This window comes from Nycticebus coucang, chromosome 5 (genome assembly GCF_027406575.1).
Source record: "Nycticebus coucang isolate mNycCou1 chromosome 5, mNycCou1.pri, whole genome shotgun sequence".
NCBI classification, from domain to species: domain Eukaryota; kingdom Metazoa; phylum Chordata; class Mammalia; order Primates; family Lorisidae; genus Nycticebus; species Nycticebus coucang.
In genome coordinates this window covers 39,492,488-39,509,028 of record NC_069784.1, presented here as the reverse complement: position 1 = coordinate 39,509,028, position 16,541 = coordinate 39,492,488, and the positions used below count along the sequence as shown (strand labels likewise).

The following is a 16,541-nucleotide window of genomic DNA, read 5'->3' as shown; positions in this document are numbered from 1 at the left end:
CCATTTCTTTAAAACTTGACAACAGTTTCTTTGAAACACACATACACTGCATGTTATTTTGAAAAAGATGTTACAAGAGGCCATTTCTGGCAGGCCAGGATGACAGAATTTATAATTCTTTCCCACTTCTCATTCTACTATAGTTATAAGTCCAGAACAGAGCTAAGGAATGATTTTACTCCCACCACACCACACTACCTCACCATCCCCTCTGACTGGCCCACAAATCTCCATACTGATTGCTCATTATTTTTTCACAGAAAAAAACTGGTCCATGAGACAGGCACATGTAACACATTCCCATTCTGTTAAAGGAAGCTTACAATAAAAACATAAATGAAAAGACTAGCATGTAATAAGTAAAGCTTAAACATGTTAAAGGGAGTAAGTAAAACATTAACCAAGTTTAAGAAAAAAGCCCAGATAGCTGAAAGGAAAAAAGAGATGGAGAGGCATTTATTAAGTTTAGAAGCCTAGTTGGGGGAATAAATCCCTCAGGGAGAAAATTCAGTGTCTAGATCTCAAAGGAAAAATAATATAATGCTTTAAGGTAAGGGAAAGAAGGCAGCAGGAGAAAAAGAAAGTAACAATAAGAGATTTGATCAAAAACTTCATGAGTCACAGACAGTTTTCTAAGTGGTTATAGTTTTAATTTACTTTTTATTTTTGAGACAGAGTCTCACTCAGTCCCCCTGGCGCTGAGTGCTATGGAGTCACAGCTCACAGCAACCTTAAACTCTTGGACTCAAGAGATTCTCTTGCATCAACCTCCAGAGTAGCTGAGACTATAGGCGCCCACCAAAACGCCCAGCTATTTTTTTTTGTTTAGAAACAGGTCTCGCTCTTGGTCAGGCTGGTCTCAAACTCCTGAGCTCAGGCTATCCACTCGCCTTAGCCTCCCGGAGTGCTAGGATTACAGGCACCAGCCACCATGTCCAGCCTCTGGGTATAGTTTTTAAACCTAAAATATATGAAGGCAGACAGGACCAAAAAGGGCTCTGAGAATTTTGATTGTTTTGCTTTATTCTATCTATTCCTACTTGTCACTTTGTTTTATTTTATTGTTTTAAGAGTCCCACTCTGTCCCACAAGGCTGGAGCACAGTGCAGTGGTACTACCATAGGTCCCTTCAGCCTTGAACTGCTGGGCTCAAGTGATTCTCCTATCTCAGCCCTTCCAAGTACCCAGGTTTACAGCTGTGTACCACCACACCTAGCTAATTTTTTCATAGAGTCTTGCTATGTTGCCCAGGCTGGTCTCCTTAAACGTCTGGGTTCAAGTGACCTTCCCGCCTTGGCCTCCCAGAGCGTTAGGGTGAAAGGTGCGCCTACACAGGACAGTTTAAAAGTACAGGACTCAGGGGATGATTTCCCCACCAAAATCTAATATTTATCTTCCTCAAGATAAACACAGACATGAAAAAAAGCATATCCTGGGTAAAGAAAAAGTAAAATAAAAGGAGGAACAATCATTGTATATTCAGTATCCACCAGGACAAAATAAACTAACAAGCAAAAGACATTTCAGACCATAGGTCAAATCACGACCCAAAACTCCTAGGACTTGTGCATTTTTGTGCACCTAGGCAAAACAAAACTATCCATGGTACATTCAAATTAATTTTGTCAAACTCTGGGGTCTTAGTGGTAATAGTCCCTCCTCTAAGATCCTTTCCTGTATTCTTTCTAGTAATACTTTAGGCTCAACCCTCCCCCATCCAAGTACTAACCAAGCCTAAACCTGTTTAGCTTCTGGGATTAGACGAGATGGGGCGCATTCAGGTTACTATGGCCATAGACTAGGTTCAACACTAAGAAACTTTATACCCACCTCTCTATTCAAAGATAGTTTTGGGTTTTTTTGTTTGTTTGTTTGTTTGTTTGTTTTGAGACAGAACCTTACTCTGTCACCCTGGGTAGAGTGCCATGGCATCATAGCTCACAGCAACCTCCAGCTCCTGGGCTCAAGCAATCCTCTTTCTTCAGCCTCCCAAGTAGCTGAGATGACAGGTGAGTGCCACAACATCCAGATAGTTTTTCTACTTTTAGTAGAGATAGGGTCTCACTCTTGCTCAGGCTGGTCTTGAACGAATGCCTGAGCTCAAGCAATCTACCTGCCTGGGCCTCCCAGAGTTATCAGGAGATTACAGGTGTGAGCCACTGTGCCTGGCCTAAAGATAAAAATTTTAAACCAAAGAATGAATGAATGAGAAAAGCTAAAAACACAAATTACCCAACATACTCAACAGTAAGCATGTATACATGTATACATAAGGTATAGTGCTTTAGCTTACATTTAAAAACTTTATAGTCTCTTGGTTATGAAATTTGTACTCATAAAGGTATTCAAATAACCTCATTGAGCATTACCTTAAAAAAAAAATACCATGATTCTAATTTTAGGAACTTCAAAGTAACAGGAGTGATTACTACATATATTTGCTGTCCTGACCATATAAGTATTATTTTAGGACTAAGACCTAATGCTCAAATAACCTCATTGAGCATTACCTTAAAAAAAAAATACCATGATTCTAATTTTAGGAACTTCAAAGTAACAGGAGTGATTACTACATATATTTGCTGTCCTGACCATATAAGTATTATTTTAGGACTAAGACCCTGCTGCAAAAGAAAAGAAAATGAACCTTATACCTTCACCCTTAAGAAGACTTGAAAAAAGGAACAATCCCACACCTAGCTCTATTCTTTTCCATTCATAACTATAACCACTCTAACCAAACACAAAAAATTAAGAGAAGGGTAAGAGCAGAGTTACAAATATAAACTCTTACATATGAAAAAAAAAAGAGAGAGAAACTTTTTTTTTTTTTTTTTTTTGTAGAGACAGAGTCTCACTGTACCGCCCTTGGGTAGAGTGCCGTGGCGTCACACGGCTCACAGCAACCTCCAACTCCTGGGCTTAAGGCGATTCTCTTGCCTCAGCCTCCCAAGTAGCTGGGACTACAGGCACCCGCCACAACGCCCGGCTATTTTTTGGTTGCAGTTTGGCCGGGGCTGGATTTGAACCCGCCACCCTCGGCACATGGGGCCGGCGCCCTACTCACTGAGCCACAGGCGCCGCCCAAGAGAGAGAAACTTTAAAACATTATATAGGATTATAGATCAGGATACGTGGAGGCTAGAATGCCAGATGATTTAGGAGGCCGAAGAGGGATTAATATGTCAATTGCATCTCATGATACAGGAATTAATGACATCAACTATATTAGGCATTAGGTCTCAAAGATTAATGACAACTGATCTGATAAATGAAAGGAGGAAAGGTGATAAACAGAAATAAAGGAGGATAGAGGTAAAGAAATAAAAAAAGAAAAGGGAAAAGGAAGAAACTAAAAGAAGTAAATAAGTGAAAGAAAAAGTCAACAGGGGAGGGAAGAAAACAAATACATGTTACTGACCAGTTATCAGATACATGTATAATGAATACAACAGAGAAGCGGAGGTAAGTGACAGGGAGAAATGAGAAAAAAGCGGGAAGGAAATAAGATCAGGAAAGAGCTGGTTCAAAGAAGAAAAAAAGGAAAAGGTTAGAAAAGTAGGAGGGAAGAGAAGGGGTAAGATAAGGAAAAAAACTTTATTATTGTTTGAACTATCAAACTTCCCTCCTCAAAAGCATAGAAAAATTAAGTCTCTCATTTTTGTGATGTGCCTTTCAAAAAACATATAAAAGTCTTACATATTTTTTCTTCCTTTATTTTTTGCAACTTTACTCTCCCATCATTTTAAAACCCCTAAGCTAGCTCCTCTTGCCTTATGCCACTTCTAAGATATACTTTCTAGTCTAATACCATCCAACTATGACTACCCTTTCAATATTTTTCCCTTTAATAATTTTCTAATTATTTATTGAGTATGAATTTGTATCTGATAAATTGAGAGTTCCTTATAAGAATTCCTAAGCTACTTCACAGATATACAGGCTTTGCCTTTCCAAGCAGACCCCCCAAATCACTTCCTTTTATTTTTTTCATGCCACCTAAATATGACTCTCTGAACGTACCTGATGACTCTCTTAGATTTAGGAAATAATTCTACAATTTCTCAGCCTTCTCTTAGAATTTAGCTGATAATAACATAAAAGATCTGTCTTCATTTTGCCCATATCCCCACTGGCATAAAACATCCTAATTTATAAACCAGACTTTCATGGTCCACTAAGCATTATTATAATTAAACAATATAACTTTTTAAATAGTTGACATGTGCAGGGAATCCAACTCTGTAGCCTATAGTCCAAAGTAGTACAGTGATAGAACATTCTTGAATACCTAAAAATCATTTCTAAAATTTGGACTTAATGCACATGTTCTCAGTTTATTCTGGGAGATTCATTTTTGCCTTTAATCTCTATGCCTCAAAAGGTAGTCTATGGCAACCTGTCTAAAGATTTTTGTTTTTTGAGACAGTGTCACTTTGTTGCCCTTGGTAGAGTGCTATGGTGTCACAGCTCACAGCAACCTCAAACTCTTGGGCTTAAGTAATCCTCTTGCCTCAGCCTCCCAAGTAGCTGAGACTACAGGTGCCTGCCACAACGCCCAGCTATTTTTTTTTTTTTGAGTCAGGGTCTCACTCTTGGTCAAGCTGGTCTCAACTCATGAGCTTAGGCAATCCACCCACCTCAGCCATGAGCCACTGCACCCAGCCCAGATTATTTTGCTATTATTATTAACTACTATGAAATAAGTCAACAGTGCTGTAAAAAAGACAAATGAATAGAACTACTGTCACAGAAATCTATGGTATAGCTGCAGAATCCCATTTCCTAGACTCTTATTATGGTGGTAATATAGTATCTTCTAAAGCATATTGCTAACACTTATTAAGTGATTCACATTTCCCTAAAACGTGACGCAAATTTTGTTTAACTTAACTGCATCTACTGAATAAGAGCAAGCAAAGACAAAGTGAGAAACACTTACTGCTCTGGCAGCTTCCCCAAAGTCAATCTTTAGCCGGCCCATAGCTCTTATGATTGCAATGATGGACTGTATAGTATTGCTGTAGACAACTACTTTATATTGTTTACATTCTTCCTCTGAATAGCCATCCTCGTGAATGATTCTTTAAAAGGAAGAAAACCACAAGTTAATGCCATTGACCTAAAATGAAAAGGTACCATGGAATTTTTATACATTATGAGGAAATCTAGTCAAAGGAAAGGTCATCTTTCAACTTACTTCATCTGTTTCACGATGGTACTTTTACCAGATTCTCCAGCACCTGAAAGAAAGAAAACCAGACCTTTAATTTCTCTGTAATAAACACGAAAGTATGAAATCAACATGAGTGGTAACAGTAGTATTGATGGAAACCACAGATCCCAGGGAAAATTTTATCAAAAGCTTTTGTGTCTATCAGGAAAACTATGGAGTTTCTCCATCAGAGCATTTTGCTTTCTCTACAAAACTCAGCAACCAAATATAATTTATTGAAAGTACCCCAGGGCCTGCTTGATTCCGTTTGTGTAAAATAAGCATACTCAAGGAGAGATACAACATAAACATCTGTAAGAATTCATCCTCTTACATAAAACAGCATGATGTAGACACTAAACACAGATAAAAACAAAATGATTTTTTTTGGTTTATTCATTTTTATTAATTTCTCTGAGGAATAACCTGAGGAATAACCCAAAAGCATTCCTCTCAGTCATGGGACTAAACAGGTTCAAAACGGAAACAAAGAAGGCACCGTTCCCCTCACTTTTTCCCTCTATACTCCCTAAAGACCATGCTGCCCTCCTTAGCCAGATGGAATCACTTTAAACTAATGACTACAAATGTCAAATAAGACTTCCAAACTCCTTGACAATCCACGAGCTAGATCTTCCCTGGTCAATTCATTCTCCACCTTCTAATAAAATGCCTATTTCACATCACCTCTTCTCTCTCAAACCTTTTAAAGCCCTCCCCTCTTCTGACTCTCAGCTGATGATGTGACCCCTATTTATTGTGAAAATTAAAGCAATCAGAACAATTACTTTACTTCCCTATAAAATGACAATCTACCAATCTGCACCTCTGCTGATACTCTGCTTTCATCAAATGGGTGAACAATCTCTGCCAATGTTTGAAGACTAGCTCGTCCCTTTCTGTAGTTATCCACTTTGTTTCACCTATTCAGGGTTATGGCTATCAGTTCCCATGATATTTCTGTCACTCAAATATCACTGATCTTTCTCTTTCCACTGGTTATTCTCATTAGCATACAAACTTGCCCATCTTTAAATCAGCACACCCTTACTTTTCCTTGACCCCACACACTTTCCTCTAGCTACCACTCCATTTTCTGTCCCTCTTTATAGCAAAACTCCTCTAATTCACTATCTATACTCACTGTCTCCAATTCTCTACCTCCAAGTCTCTCCTTAACCCATTCCAATCTGGCTTCCATCCTCACCACTCTACTGAAACCACTTCTCAAGTTCTCCAGTGACTTCCACCTTAACAAAACCAAAGGTCAATTCTTGGTACTCATCTCACTCAGCCTCTCAAGTAGAATTTGTCCAAGTTGATGACTTCTTCCCCGTGAAATGTACTCTTCATTAGGCAGCCTTCTAGCCACTGCACCATCCTAATTTGACTCCTACTTCACTCCCTCTTAATCTTCTCCCACCAGTTTCTGAATTCTGAAGTTTATACTGCACTTCAAAGCTCCTTTCTTAGCCTTTTTCTCTATCTACACACATTGACTAGTTATCTCATCTAATCTCATAGTTTTAAATACCATTCATAAACTGATAATAATAGTTCACATCTGATGAATGTCCTGTGGCACTTTGCTCTAAGCCCTTTGCTTGTATTAATTCAATTAATCCTCATAATAATCTTACAAGTTAGGTATTATTACCCCCATTTTACAGAGGAGGTAAATTAATCAGAGAAATGTCAAGAAACTTGCCCACAATTGCACAGCAGAGCTGAAATTTGCATTCACACAGTCTGGCTCCAAAGTTAGTGTATACTACTTCTATGCTAATGTCTCTAATCTTGGTTTCTAAGATTCCTGTGTGTAATTCACCTATTCAATTTTAGATTTCTACTGGGCATTTAGACCTAAAATGCTCAAATCTGAGTTCTGATTCCCTGACCCCACTGCAAAACAAACTGCTTCTCCCTCAGTTTTCTTATCCCAGTGAATGGCAACAGCATTCATCAGTTGCTCAAGCCAAAAATGGTAAATGACATGTGACTAATATACAGATGGAATGGGGACAAAAGTGCCAATCTGTATATTAAATATTAGCAAAGCTTACTTTTCTTTAAGGTAAAGGAATATAAATAGTTTTAGCAGTTTGTTCTTGCACATTGGAAACCACAGGGCTAGATTCTGCGAAAGGTTCCTAAATGGCCCAGTGCTTCGGTCCTTGCCTTTCCTACAGTCGGTTTTCCACTTGGTGGCTGGAATCAACTTTGTAAAATGTGATTAGATCATGTCACAGCTCTGCCCAGAAACGCTCCCAGAGCCTCCCATTATACTCAAATCCATGGGCAGGCAATAAAGTCCAACATACGTGCTCGCCCTGCCTACCTCCACTTTGTTCTCACTGCTCTTGCCCAACTAGCTTTCCTGCTTTTCCCCAACGTACCAGACCGGTTCTAACTGAGCTAGATCCGGACTCTTGTCTTTCCTGCCTTTGCATTTAATGCTCCTCTGCCTGAAATAATTCTTGCAAAACTTTCTTCTTCACTCAGCTTTCTTCTTCCCTCAGAACAGCGTTTCCTGACTAATTCTACCTAAATAGCTCCTGCCCTATTATACTCTCCTCTCACCCGGTGCTGTATTTTTTCATAATACTTATCACTTCTTCTCATGACAAATTTGCTCATTTCCTGTCTTCCCTATTAAAATACAAGTTCCATGAAGAGTTATTCATATATTCCCAGGGGCTTAAACTAAGCCTGACATCAATTACTCAAATAAATACTGTTGAACAAATGAATGACTAATACTTAATAAGCATGACCCTTTACTAATCATTTCTCAACTTTATCAACCAAAAATGTTAGTTAAAATTCAAATAATATAAAAATTCTAAATAACTACATCCTTACAGAGTCAAAAGGTACATTCATATGACTTTTTCTCTGTTTTTTGACATAATCAGCCCTCAGGGGCAGCACTGAATTGTTAACGTTCAAGAAGCACATGGACTTTCTTAGGATGCTGTTAAAGAATCTTCGACGTGGGCGGTGCCTGTGGCTCAGCCGGTAGGGCGCCGGTCCCATATGCTGGAGGTGGCGGGTTCAAACCCAGCCCCGGCCAAATTAAAAAAAAAAAAAAAAAAAAAAAGAATCTTCGACGTATATCTAAACCCTCCCCATCCTGAAGAAAAGAATAAAAGTGCATACCAGTTATATTTTAAATTGTTTAAAACACAGAATTCCCCATTATCTCATATTCACAAGAGCTAGTAAGAAAAGTTGAAATCAATGAATTAATATGCACCATTCCTTTATGTGTTGAAAACAGCATTTCCACCATTCATGTCAGATATTCTGAATGAAACCATCAGTAAATATATTAAGCTCGGAATCAATTCCTATCCTCCTCATTAAGTTCTAGCTTATGAAGGGGCTGATTTAAAAGAAAAACTATGTTGCCTTGCCTCTCTCACATTTTCCTAAGGCTTCCTGAGAAAAATGTCAGTTTGTCCTTCTCTTTATTATTGCACAATATACCTTGTTCCACACTTTGATTAAGTATCCAGTTTATCTCTTTAAAAAAGGCACCTTTTAATGCCCACAGAACTAAATACAGATTTGTCTCAGTGGGTGTTCCAGGAACATTTTATACAGGAATGAATCACTTTATACTAAATGTCTTTGCTATTTGGCTTTTAGTCATGGAAAGTGCCACCATCTTACCCATCTTCCAAGTATGAAATCTAAGAGACACCTGGAACCCACTCACTCTTCTCTCCTTACCAAGGTGTAATGAAATCTTTCCTTATGCCATTCTCAAATTAATCCTTTCTATTCCTCACATGTCTGAGCCTGATGTGCCTATACGTTACTTTTGTAATTTTCTCAAACTTCCAGAAAGAAGAACTTTCTTCTCATCATTTCCAAGTGGCACTATGTTACAAAGCATTAATTTATCTAATAATTCTCCACATTCTTCAAGCACTTTTCTATAATCCTTTCTTTTGGGGTCTTAATAAGGTCTGGGCTCTTCAATCTTTTTTTGTTTGTTTTAAAGACAGTCTCACTTTGTTGCCCTAGTAGAGTGCTGTGGCGTCACGGCTCACAGCAACCTCAAACTCTTGGGCTCAAGCGATTCTCTTGCCTCAGCCTCCCAAGTAGCTGGGACAACAACAGGCGCCCACCACAACGTTCACTATTTTTAGAGATGAGGTCTTGCTCTGGCTCAGGCTGCTCTCCAACTAGTGAGCTTAAGCAATCCACCTGCCTCGGCCTCCCAAAGTGCTAGGATGACTGTGCCCCACTGGGCTCTTCCTTTCCACCTCAGTCTTCTGTGATCCACTGCACCAGTAGCACGCTTCCTCATTAATAACACCTCACTCTTAGGTGTTCTCCAACTGCTTCCTATGCCCCACTACATATATGGTATTTGGAACTTTCTGATTTTAAACAACATCTTTTTACCTATCCTTCTTCAAAGATTAATCATGACTTTAAGGGGAAACTAATTTGCCCACCTTCAATACACTAGGGAAGTAATAGGTGGGATACAAAGAATGGGAAAGATGCAGAGGATATTGGAGGGATAGAATCTATAGCTTTCAGGGGTCCTCAAACTTTTTAAACAGGGGGACAGTACACTGTCCCTCAGACCATTGGAGGGCCGGACTATAGTTTAAAAAAAAAAACTATGAACAAATTCCTATGCACACTGCACATATCTTATTTTGAAGTAAAAAACAAAACAGGAACTAATACAATCACACCACCACACATGGCCCATGGGACCCCTGGTTGAAGATGACTATTCAGGCAGAAGGGATGAAACTGGGCAGAGTACAGCATATACAAGGGAAAGAAAGTTGGACAGGTCCCACAAACAGGAGGGAATAGGATCAGTTTGACCGAGAAGCTTTATCCTTAAAATGATATGTATCTAAAAGATATTCTACATAAACAAGAAGAATGAAAGGTAAAGTTACAAAGATTTTTGAGAGAAAAAGGAAGAAGGAAGCTATGTTACTCTCATTCTCAATAAGAGGCAAGGCAATCTGCAGAGATTAATTTAGAAATCATGTGGGGTTTTATACAGTTTAATCACCAACACTGTTAGATGAAAAATAACTCACCAGGGTGGTGCTTGTGGTTCAGTGGGTAGGGTGCCGGCCCCATATACCGAGGGTAGCGGGTTCGAACCTGACCCCGGCCAAACTGCAACAAAATAATAGCCAAGCATTGTGGCAGGCACCTGTAGTCCCAGCTACTCAGGGGCTGAGGTAAGAGAATCGCCTAAGCCCAAGAGCTGGAGGTTGCTGTGAGCTGTGATGCCACAGCACTCTACCGAGGGTTACAAAGTGAGACTGTCTCAAAAAAAAAAAAAGAAAGAAAAGAAAAATAACTCACCAGTATATACTCTACTGTAGAATCACTGTATCTAACTAAACATATTCTTTATTTTATTTTTAAGAAGATCCTAGAGAGACTATACCATACCATACCCCCCCATAACATATAGTACATTATGGGTATGACAAATGAGAAATGGTGATCATTTCTTTGCAAGATCTTTTTTAAAGACCAGTGAATGAAATTGCTGATACAAATAAACCATTATATATATGAACAAACTCATTTAGCTCACATACAAACCGTTTTTAAAAATTAACCGAGAAATGGCTGATACTCAAAAACATATCACCTGATACTTTCTCTTTTTTCTCTTTCATTTGACTAAAGCCAGTCCAAAGAAAGTACATGAGTATGTTATGCTCTTTTCTACTTCTGCGCCATTAGACACAATGAATTTCCTCATCTGTAAAACAGGGGTCAATAAAAAATGCTAAGAACAGTGCCTGACACTTAGTACGTATTTAATAAATATTAGCTACCTATTATTTGTGAATGCTGTTTTCTATATTCAGAATGTCACCAATTAATGCTATGGCCCCAAAGAGTTTAATTTAATGAAAACCACCTGGATATGGATGTTGGTCCAAAAACCCAGTACAGATGGTATTAACTATGTAACAGTTGTTCCACAATAAAAAAAACTCCAGATGGCATCTGAATTCAGAAACTTAAATAGCAACTTATAACCTAAAAGTTATAGTAAACTACGTAAAGCATTAGTCATCTTCTTCACCCCACCCTGAAGAACAAAAACACTCTCTTCCTTAAATGTATTTACAGTCCTAGATACTCCTGTCTACTTACTACCTCCTCTCCCACACTTCTCACCCATTTACATCTCTCTAAAGCTTTTCCTTGAAGTTTCCTCACAGTGCTTTGTACTACCACCATCTGAGACTGTGGTTATTCCAGAGGCACCTGTAAACCTCCTCTGCCTTTTAAATACTTCTTTCAATGGAGAAATCTTGGAATGTCTAACAACTCAAGATTATAAGTAGAACACAGCCACTCTTCCAGGTCTGGACAGCCAAGCCCCAGCGTGGCACTATTTTTGGATAACCCTCTAGCTAGTGCGAGGCCAAGATTCTCTTCCCTACAGGTTCCCATTATTACACATGTGGAACGTATGACTAGAATAGGCATAGACAACCCCTCCCCCACAGCAAGTTGAAAGCCTGAACAGCAAATAAACTTGATCTTTGTTTCCCCCTAACTTATTCTCATCTTTCATTTCCAAGACAGATGGTTAAAAATACACATACTTTTTAGCCCTAATGATACATTCTAACAGAATAATACATTTTAGCCCCAGCTCTGCCATGACTAGCTGTAAGACCCTGGGCAAGTCACAAAAGTCATAATGCCTGTCTCTTTATATATGAAATGTGAAGGACTTTGGCCTAAACGTGCTCTATAGATGCACTCTAATGTTTTAAGTCTATAGTTCATAAGAGAAAAACTCAAACTCAAGTCAATTCAAGATGGGGGAAAGGGAAGGGAGGGAGGAAGAGAGGAGAGGAGGGAGAAGGGAGGAGGATTGGCCTGCTCCTACTTAATGGGCAGAAAGTAAGGGTATGGCACACCTCCTGGGGCCAGGACACAACTACAACAGGTACTCTACCTAACAAATGCAAACACTGAGACCTAATTGTACCCCCCACAATAATGTGAAACAAATAAATAAAATGTCTTTTGGTAAAATCCCCCCCCCCAAAAAAAGACTATAATTACTATTATACTAAAAGCAAACTAAATCTCTTATTGCGACGCACAAAGGCCTCACTCAAACCATGGACCACATCTTCCTATCAACTCACAATAGCTCTCATAATTTGGTTATTACAACATTCTCCAATCATACACTCCTGCTCAAGAAGGAACAAAGGGTATACAGAATTAAAGAGTTCAGGAACAGTAAAGAATTAAGTGTTTTCTGGCATGCCAACCTCCTATATTCATACTCACTCAAGGGTACCCCCAAAAGGTGTGCCACTATCCTTACATTGTGCCCATTAAGTAGGAGCATGCCAATCCCCCTCTCTCCTCCCTGTCCCCCTCTCTCCTTTCCTTTTTCCCTCATGCTTGAGGGTATTCTATAGTTACATAGTTTCAAACTAGCAAAGTATTCCAGTTAGATCCTTATTCTTTTTTTTTTTTTTTTTGTAGAAACAGAGTCTCACTGTACCGCCCTCAGGTAGAGTGCCGTGGCGTCACACGGCTCACAGCAACCTCTTAACTCCTGGGCTTACGTGATTCTCTTGCCTCAGCCTCCTGAGCAGCTGGGACTACAGGCGCCCGCCACAACGCCCGGCTATTTTTTGGTTGCAGTTTGGCCGGGGCTGGGTTTGAACCCGCCACCCTCGGCATATGGGGCCGGCGCCCTACTCACTGAGCCACAGGCGCAGCCCTAGATCATTATTCTTTTTTGTGTGTGTGTATGAGACAGTCTCACTATGTCCCCCTGGGTAGAGTGTCATGGCATCACAGCTCACAGCAACCTCAAACTCTTGGGCTTAAGTGATTCTCTTGCCTCAGCCTCCCAAGTAGCTGGGACTACAGGCACCTGCCACAATGTCTAGCTATTTTTATTGTTGTTGCAGTTGTCACTGTTGTTTAGCTGGACCAGGCCGGATTTGAACCGGATCGCCCTGGTGTATGTGGCTGGCGCCATAACCACTGTGCTCTGGGCACCAAGCCTAGATCACTATTCTTGAAGAGAAGAAATGTGAGTACCAGTTACCAAAGATTGCAGGAGCACAGTCCGTGCTATTTTGAATAGGAATATCTATTGTTCTCATTAATTCCCTTTTATTAACAGGTGTAAGTATAACTAACTATAAAAATTCAGATTAAGGTTAAAAATGACATTTTATTCAAAATGGTTTTCTTTTTCTTTTTTTTTTTTTTCAACAGAGTTTCAAGCTGTCACCCTGGGTAGAGTGTTGTGGCGTCACAGCTCAGAGCAACCTCAAACTCTTGGGCCTAAGCGATTCTCTTGCCTCAGCCTCCCAAGTAGCTGGGACTACTGGCTATCGCCACAACGCCTGGCTATTTTTGTTGTTGTTGCAGTTGTCATTGTTGTTTTAGTTGGCCTGGGAAGGGCTCAAACCCATCAGACTCAGTGTATGTGGCCGGTGTCCTACCCACTGACCCACAGGCACTGCCCTCAAAATGGTTTCAAAGCACTATATTCAACACAAAACCAGGTGCTTCTTAGTTCAATAAAAGAAAGAGCTACCAGTATCACAGATGAAAAAAATATTAACCATACAAATGACAACTTTTATTCATTTTCTTTTTCAATAACCATATCTCCTATGTGCCCAGAACTGCTGCACACTGAAACTTCAAATACAAATAAGCTTAGGAATTTATGGTCTGGTGGGAGAAGTTAGAGATCTACTTTTCTTTCTTGTGAAAATACCCAAGTTTCCTTAGCCTAAAGTATCAGAATAATTTTTTCACCCAGCCCACTATCCCTCTATACATGACAAGCCTCTGACTATACTATAAACATCCTTGAAAGTCCTATTCAACTCAAACTTCAACTCCTTGCTAAAGCCTTCCCATTCTTCCAGAGCACACTCCACCCTAAGGGCTAACAGATTTCCTTTCAGCATCAGTCGCAGAGGTTAATTTCCAAAATTAACTCTGCTGTCTTTCCCAGCCATTTCACTTAACTTACTCCCTAGTAAGCTCTGGCTACTCATATTAAAAACAATTTTTTTTTAATTTGCCAGCTCCTAGTCTCGTTAATTTATTTTCTCAATTTTGATTAAAATAATAATCACAAAATGAAAACCCTTTAAAGACAGGTTTTCAAGACCCTTCTCCCTCAAGGATCAACCTGGACCCACAGGCTAGTGTCAAACACCAAAACACTAATACTTGGTTAAATTATTCTAATTATTTGGGTTTGTGCCTGCTTAGGACTCAATAGCCCTAAACTCAAAGCACAATCTTTGAAAGCACAAAACAGCCCCTTCCTTTTGCATCCCCTCTCCCAAATCTAGATCACAATCTATGACAGAGTAGACACTTAATAGCTATCTACAATGTGAATGGCTTGAGTTTCTATGATATTTAGTGGTTGCCCAATCACATTTTGTAAATGCCAGTTGCAATGGGTGGAATGTGCAATGTGGGTAAATTACCAGAAACAGATTTCCATTCCTCTGCTATCTTTACTCAACCCCACGCCCACTCCTGGCTATGATTTCAGCTCTTACCCTATAACTATACTTATAATAAATTTGGGCTCATTCGCCAGCCTCACTCCCCTCTAACCTTACTCTCAATCCTTATCCTGGCTCCTTTGCACTCACCACTCCATTCCAGTGAAATAAACTGCTATTGAGTCTGTTCTGTTCACTCTGCAATCTTATCACTAGAAGAGTGCATGAAACACAGTGAGAGCTCATTAAATATTTGTTCAGATGGTGAATAAGTCAATAAATGAATGAACAAATATTTTCAGGGCAAAAGAAGGCAGTGAGTTTTGACTGGAACAAAGATAATGGGTCTCTTCCAAAAAGATTTTTCTAGGAAGCAATCACACACCAATTACCAAAAGGCTTAAAAGACACATAAGAAAATTTTGATAAAACTTGAAGGGCCATGGGCGGTAGCTCGTATCTTTCTTTAATCCTAGCACACTGGGAGGCCAAGGGGGGTGGATTGTCTGAGCTCAGGAATTCAAAACCAGCATGAACAAGAGTGAGACCCCATCTCTACTAAAAACAGGAAAGAAAAAAAAAAAAAAAAAAAACTTGGCAGGTACCAGCAGTCCCAGCTACTCAAGAGGCTAAGGCAACAGGATTACTTGAGTCCAAGAGTTTGAGGTTGCTGTGAGCTATGATGCAATCACCCTCTGTCCAAGGTGACAGCATGAGATTCTATCTCAACAACCACAAAAAAAAAAAAAAAAAAACTTAACTGATACATGTATACTAGACAGAATTTCAGAACACCTGCCCGCCCGTAATCTCTTTTAGAAAAATCTCTATTTCTCCCGTCAGGGGGCAATGGCCTACATGATCTGGACTACATCGTTCCTTATGATTGGATGAGGTATATTAAATACCTAACACAGGAGTCACCAGTCACAGCCTCTTGAGGACCTACACCCTGTGTGACCCAGCTCCAAAAGATGAGCAAGACCTATCAGATTATCTGGGGAATCTGTACTAAGATTACATGGAAAAAAAACCTAGGCACCTTATAGAGCTTCATGCACACCAAGGTCATAAAGGAAAAGATTAAGAGAAAGGCTGGTCTGGAGAGAACACACAAATGTGCAGAGAGACTTAAAGAGACTTAAAGATGCCATAAAAGGCTCGGTGCCTATAGCTCAAGTGGCTAGGGTGCCAGCCATCGGAGGTGGCGGGTTCAAGTCCACCCTGGGCCTGACAAATAGCAATGACAACTACAGCCAAAAAATAGCTGGGCATTGTGGCAGGTGCCTGTAGTCCCAGCTACTTGGGAGGCTGAGGCAGGAGAACTGCTTAAGCCCAAAGAGTTTAAGGTTGCTGTGAGCTGTGATGCCACGCACTCTACCAAGGGCAACATAGTGAGACTCTGTCTCAAAGAAAAAAAAAAAAAAGATGCCATGAAAGAGAAAAGAGAGTTCACCAAAAAAGAAAGAGAAAGTAAGTCAAGAAACAGAGAATGGATGGGACCAAGAAGAGAAAAAAGAGAGAAAGACAGAGGAGAATAAGAAAAGACAACAAAGCAAGAAGAGGTAGAAACAGTGAAGCCAGTAAGAAAGAAGGAAGCAGAGAAAAGGTGGAAACAACAGGCCAGTAGCAGTGGCCTGTAATCTTAGCACCCTGGGAGGCTGAGGTGGGCAGATTGCTTAAGCTCAAGAAGTTCAAGATCTCATCTCTATTAAACCTCTCTATATTCTAACAATAATCTCCCTCAACAACTTTTGATCTGATTTTAATGAATTTTCTCTTCTTTGCAA

The 16,541-nt window shown here is 39.7% G+C and overlaps 1 protein-coding gene across 1 annotated transcript in view; it reads right to left on the bottom strand.

Annotated features, from left to right (window-relative positions):
• GNAI3 (G protein subunit alpha i3) overlaps window positions 1-16,541 on the bottom strand; it is a 46,082-nt gene that overhangs the window by 12,841 nt on the left and 16,700 nt on the right. The window contains exons 2-3 of the mRNA XM_053592140.1: window positions 5,201-5,243; window positions 4,943-5,084 (exon numbers count right to left, since the gene is read on the bottom strand). Coding sequence (XP_053448115.1) covers window positions 4,943-5,084; window positions 5,201-5,243 — 185 coding nt within the window. The remainder of the gene's footprint in view (window positions 1-4,942; window positions 5,085-5,200; window positions 5,244-16,541) is intronic.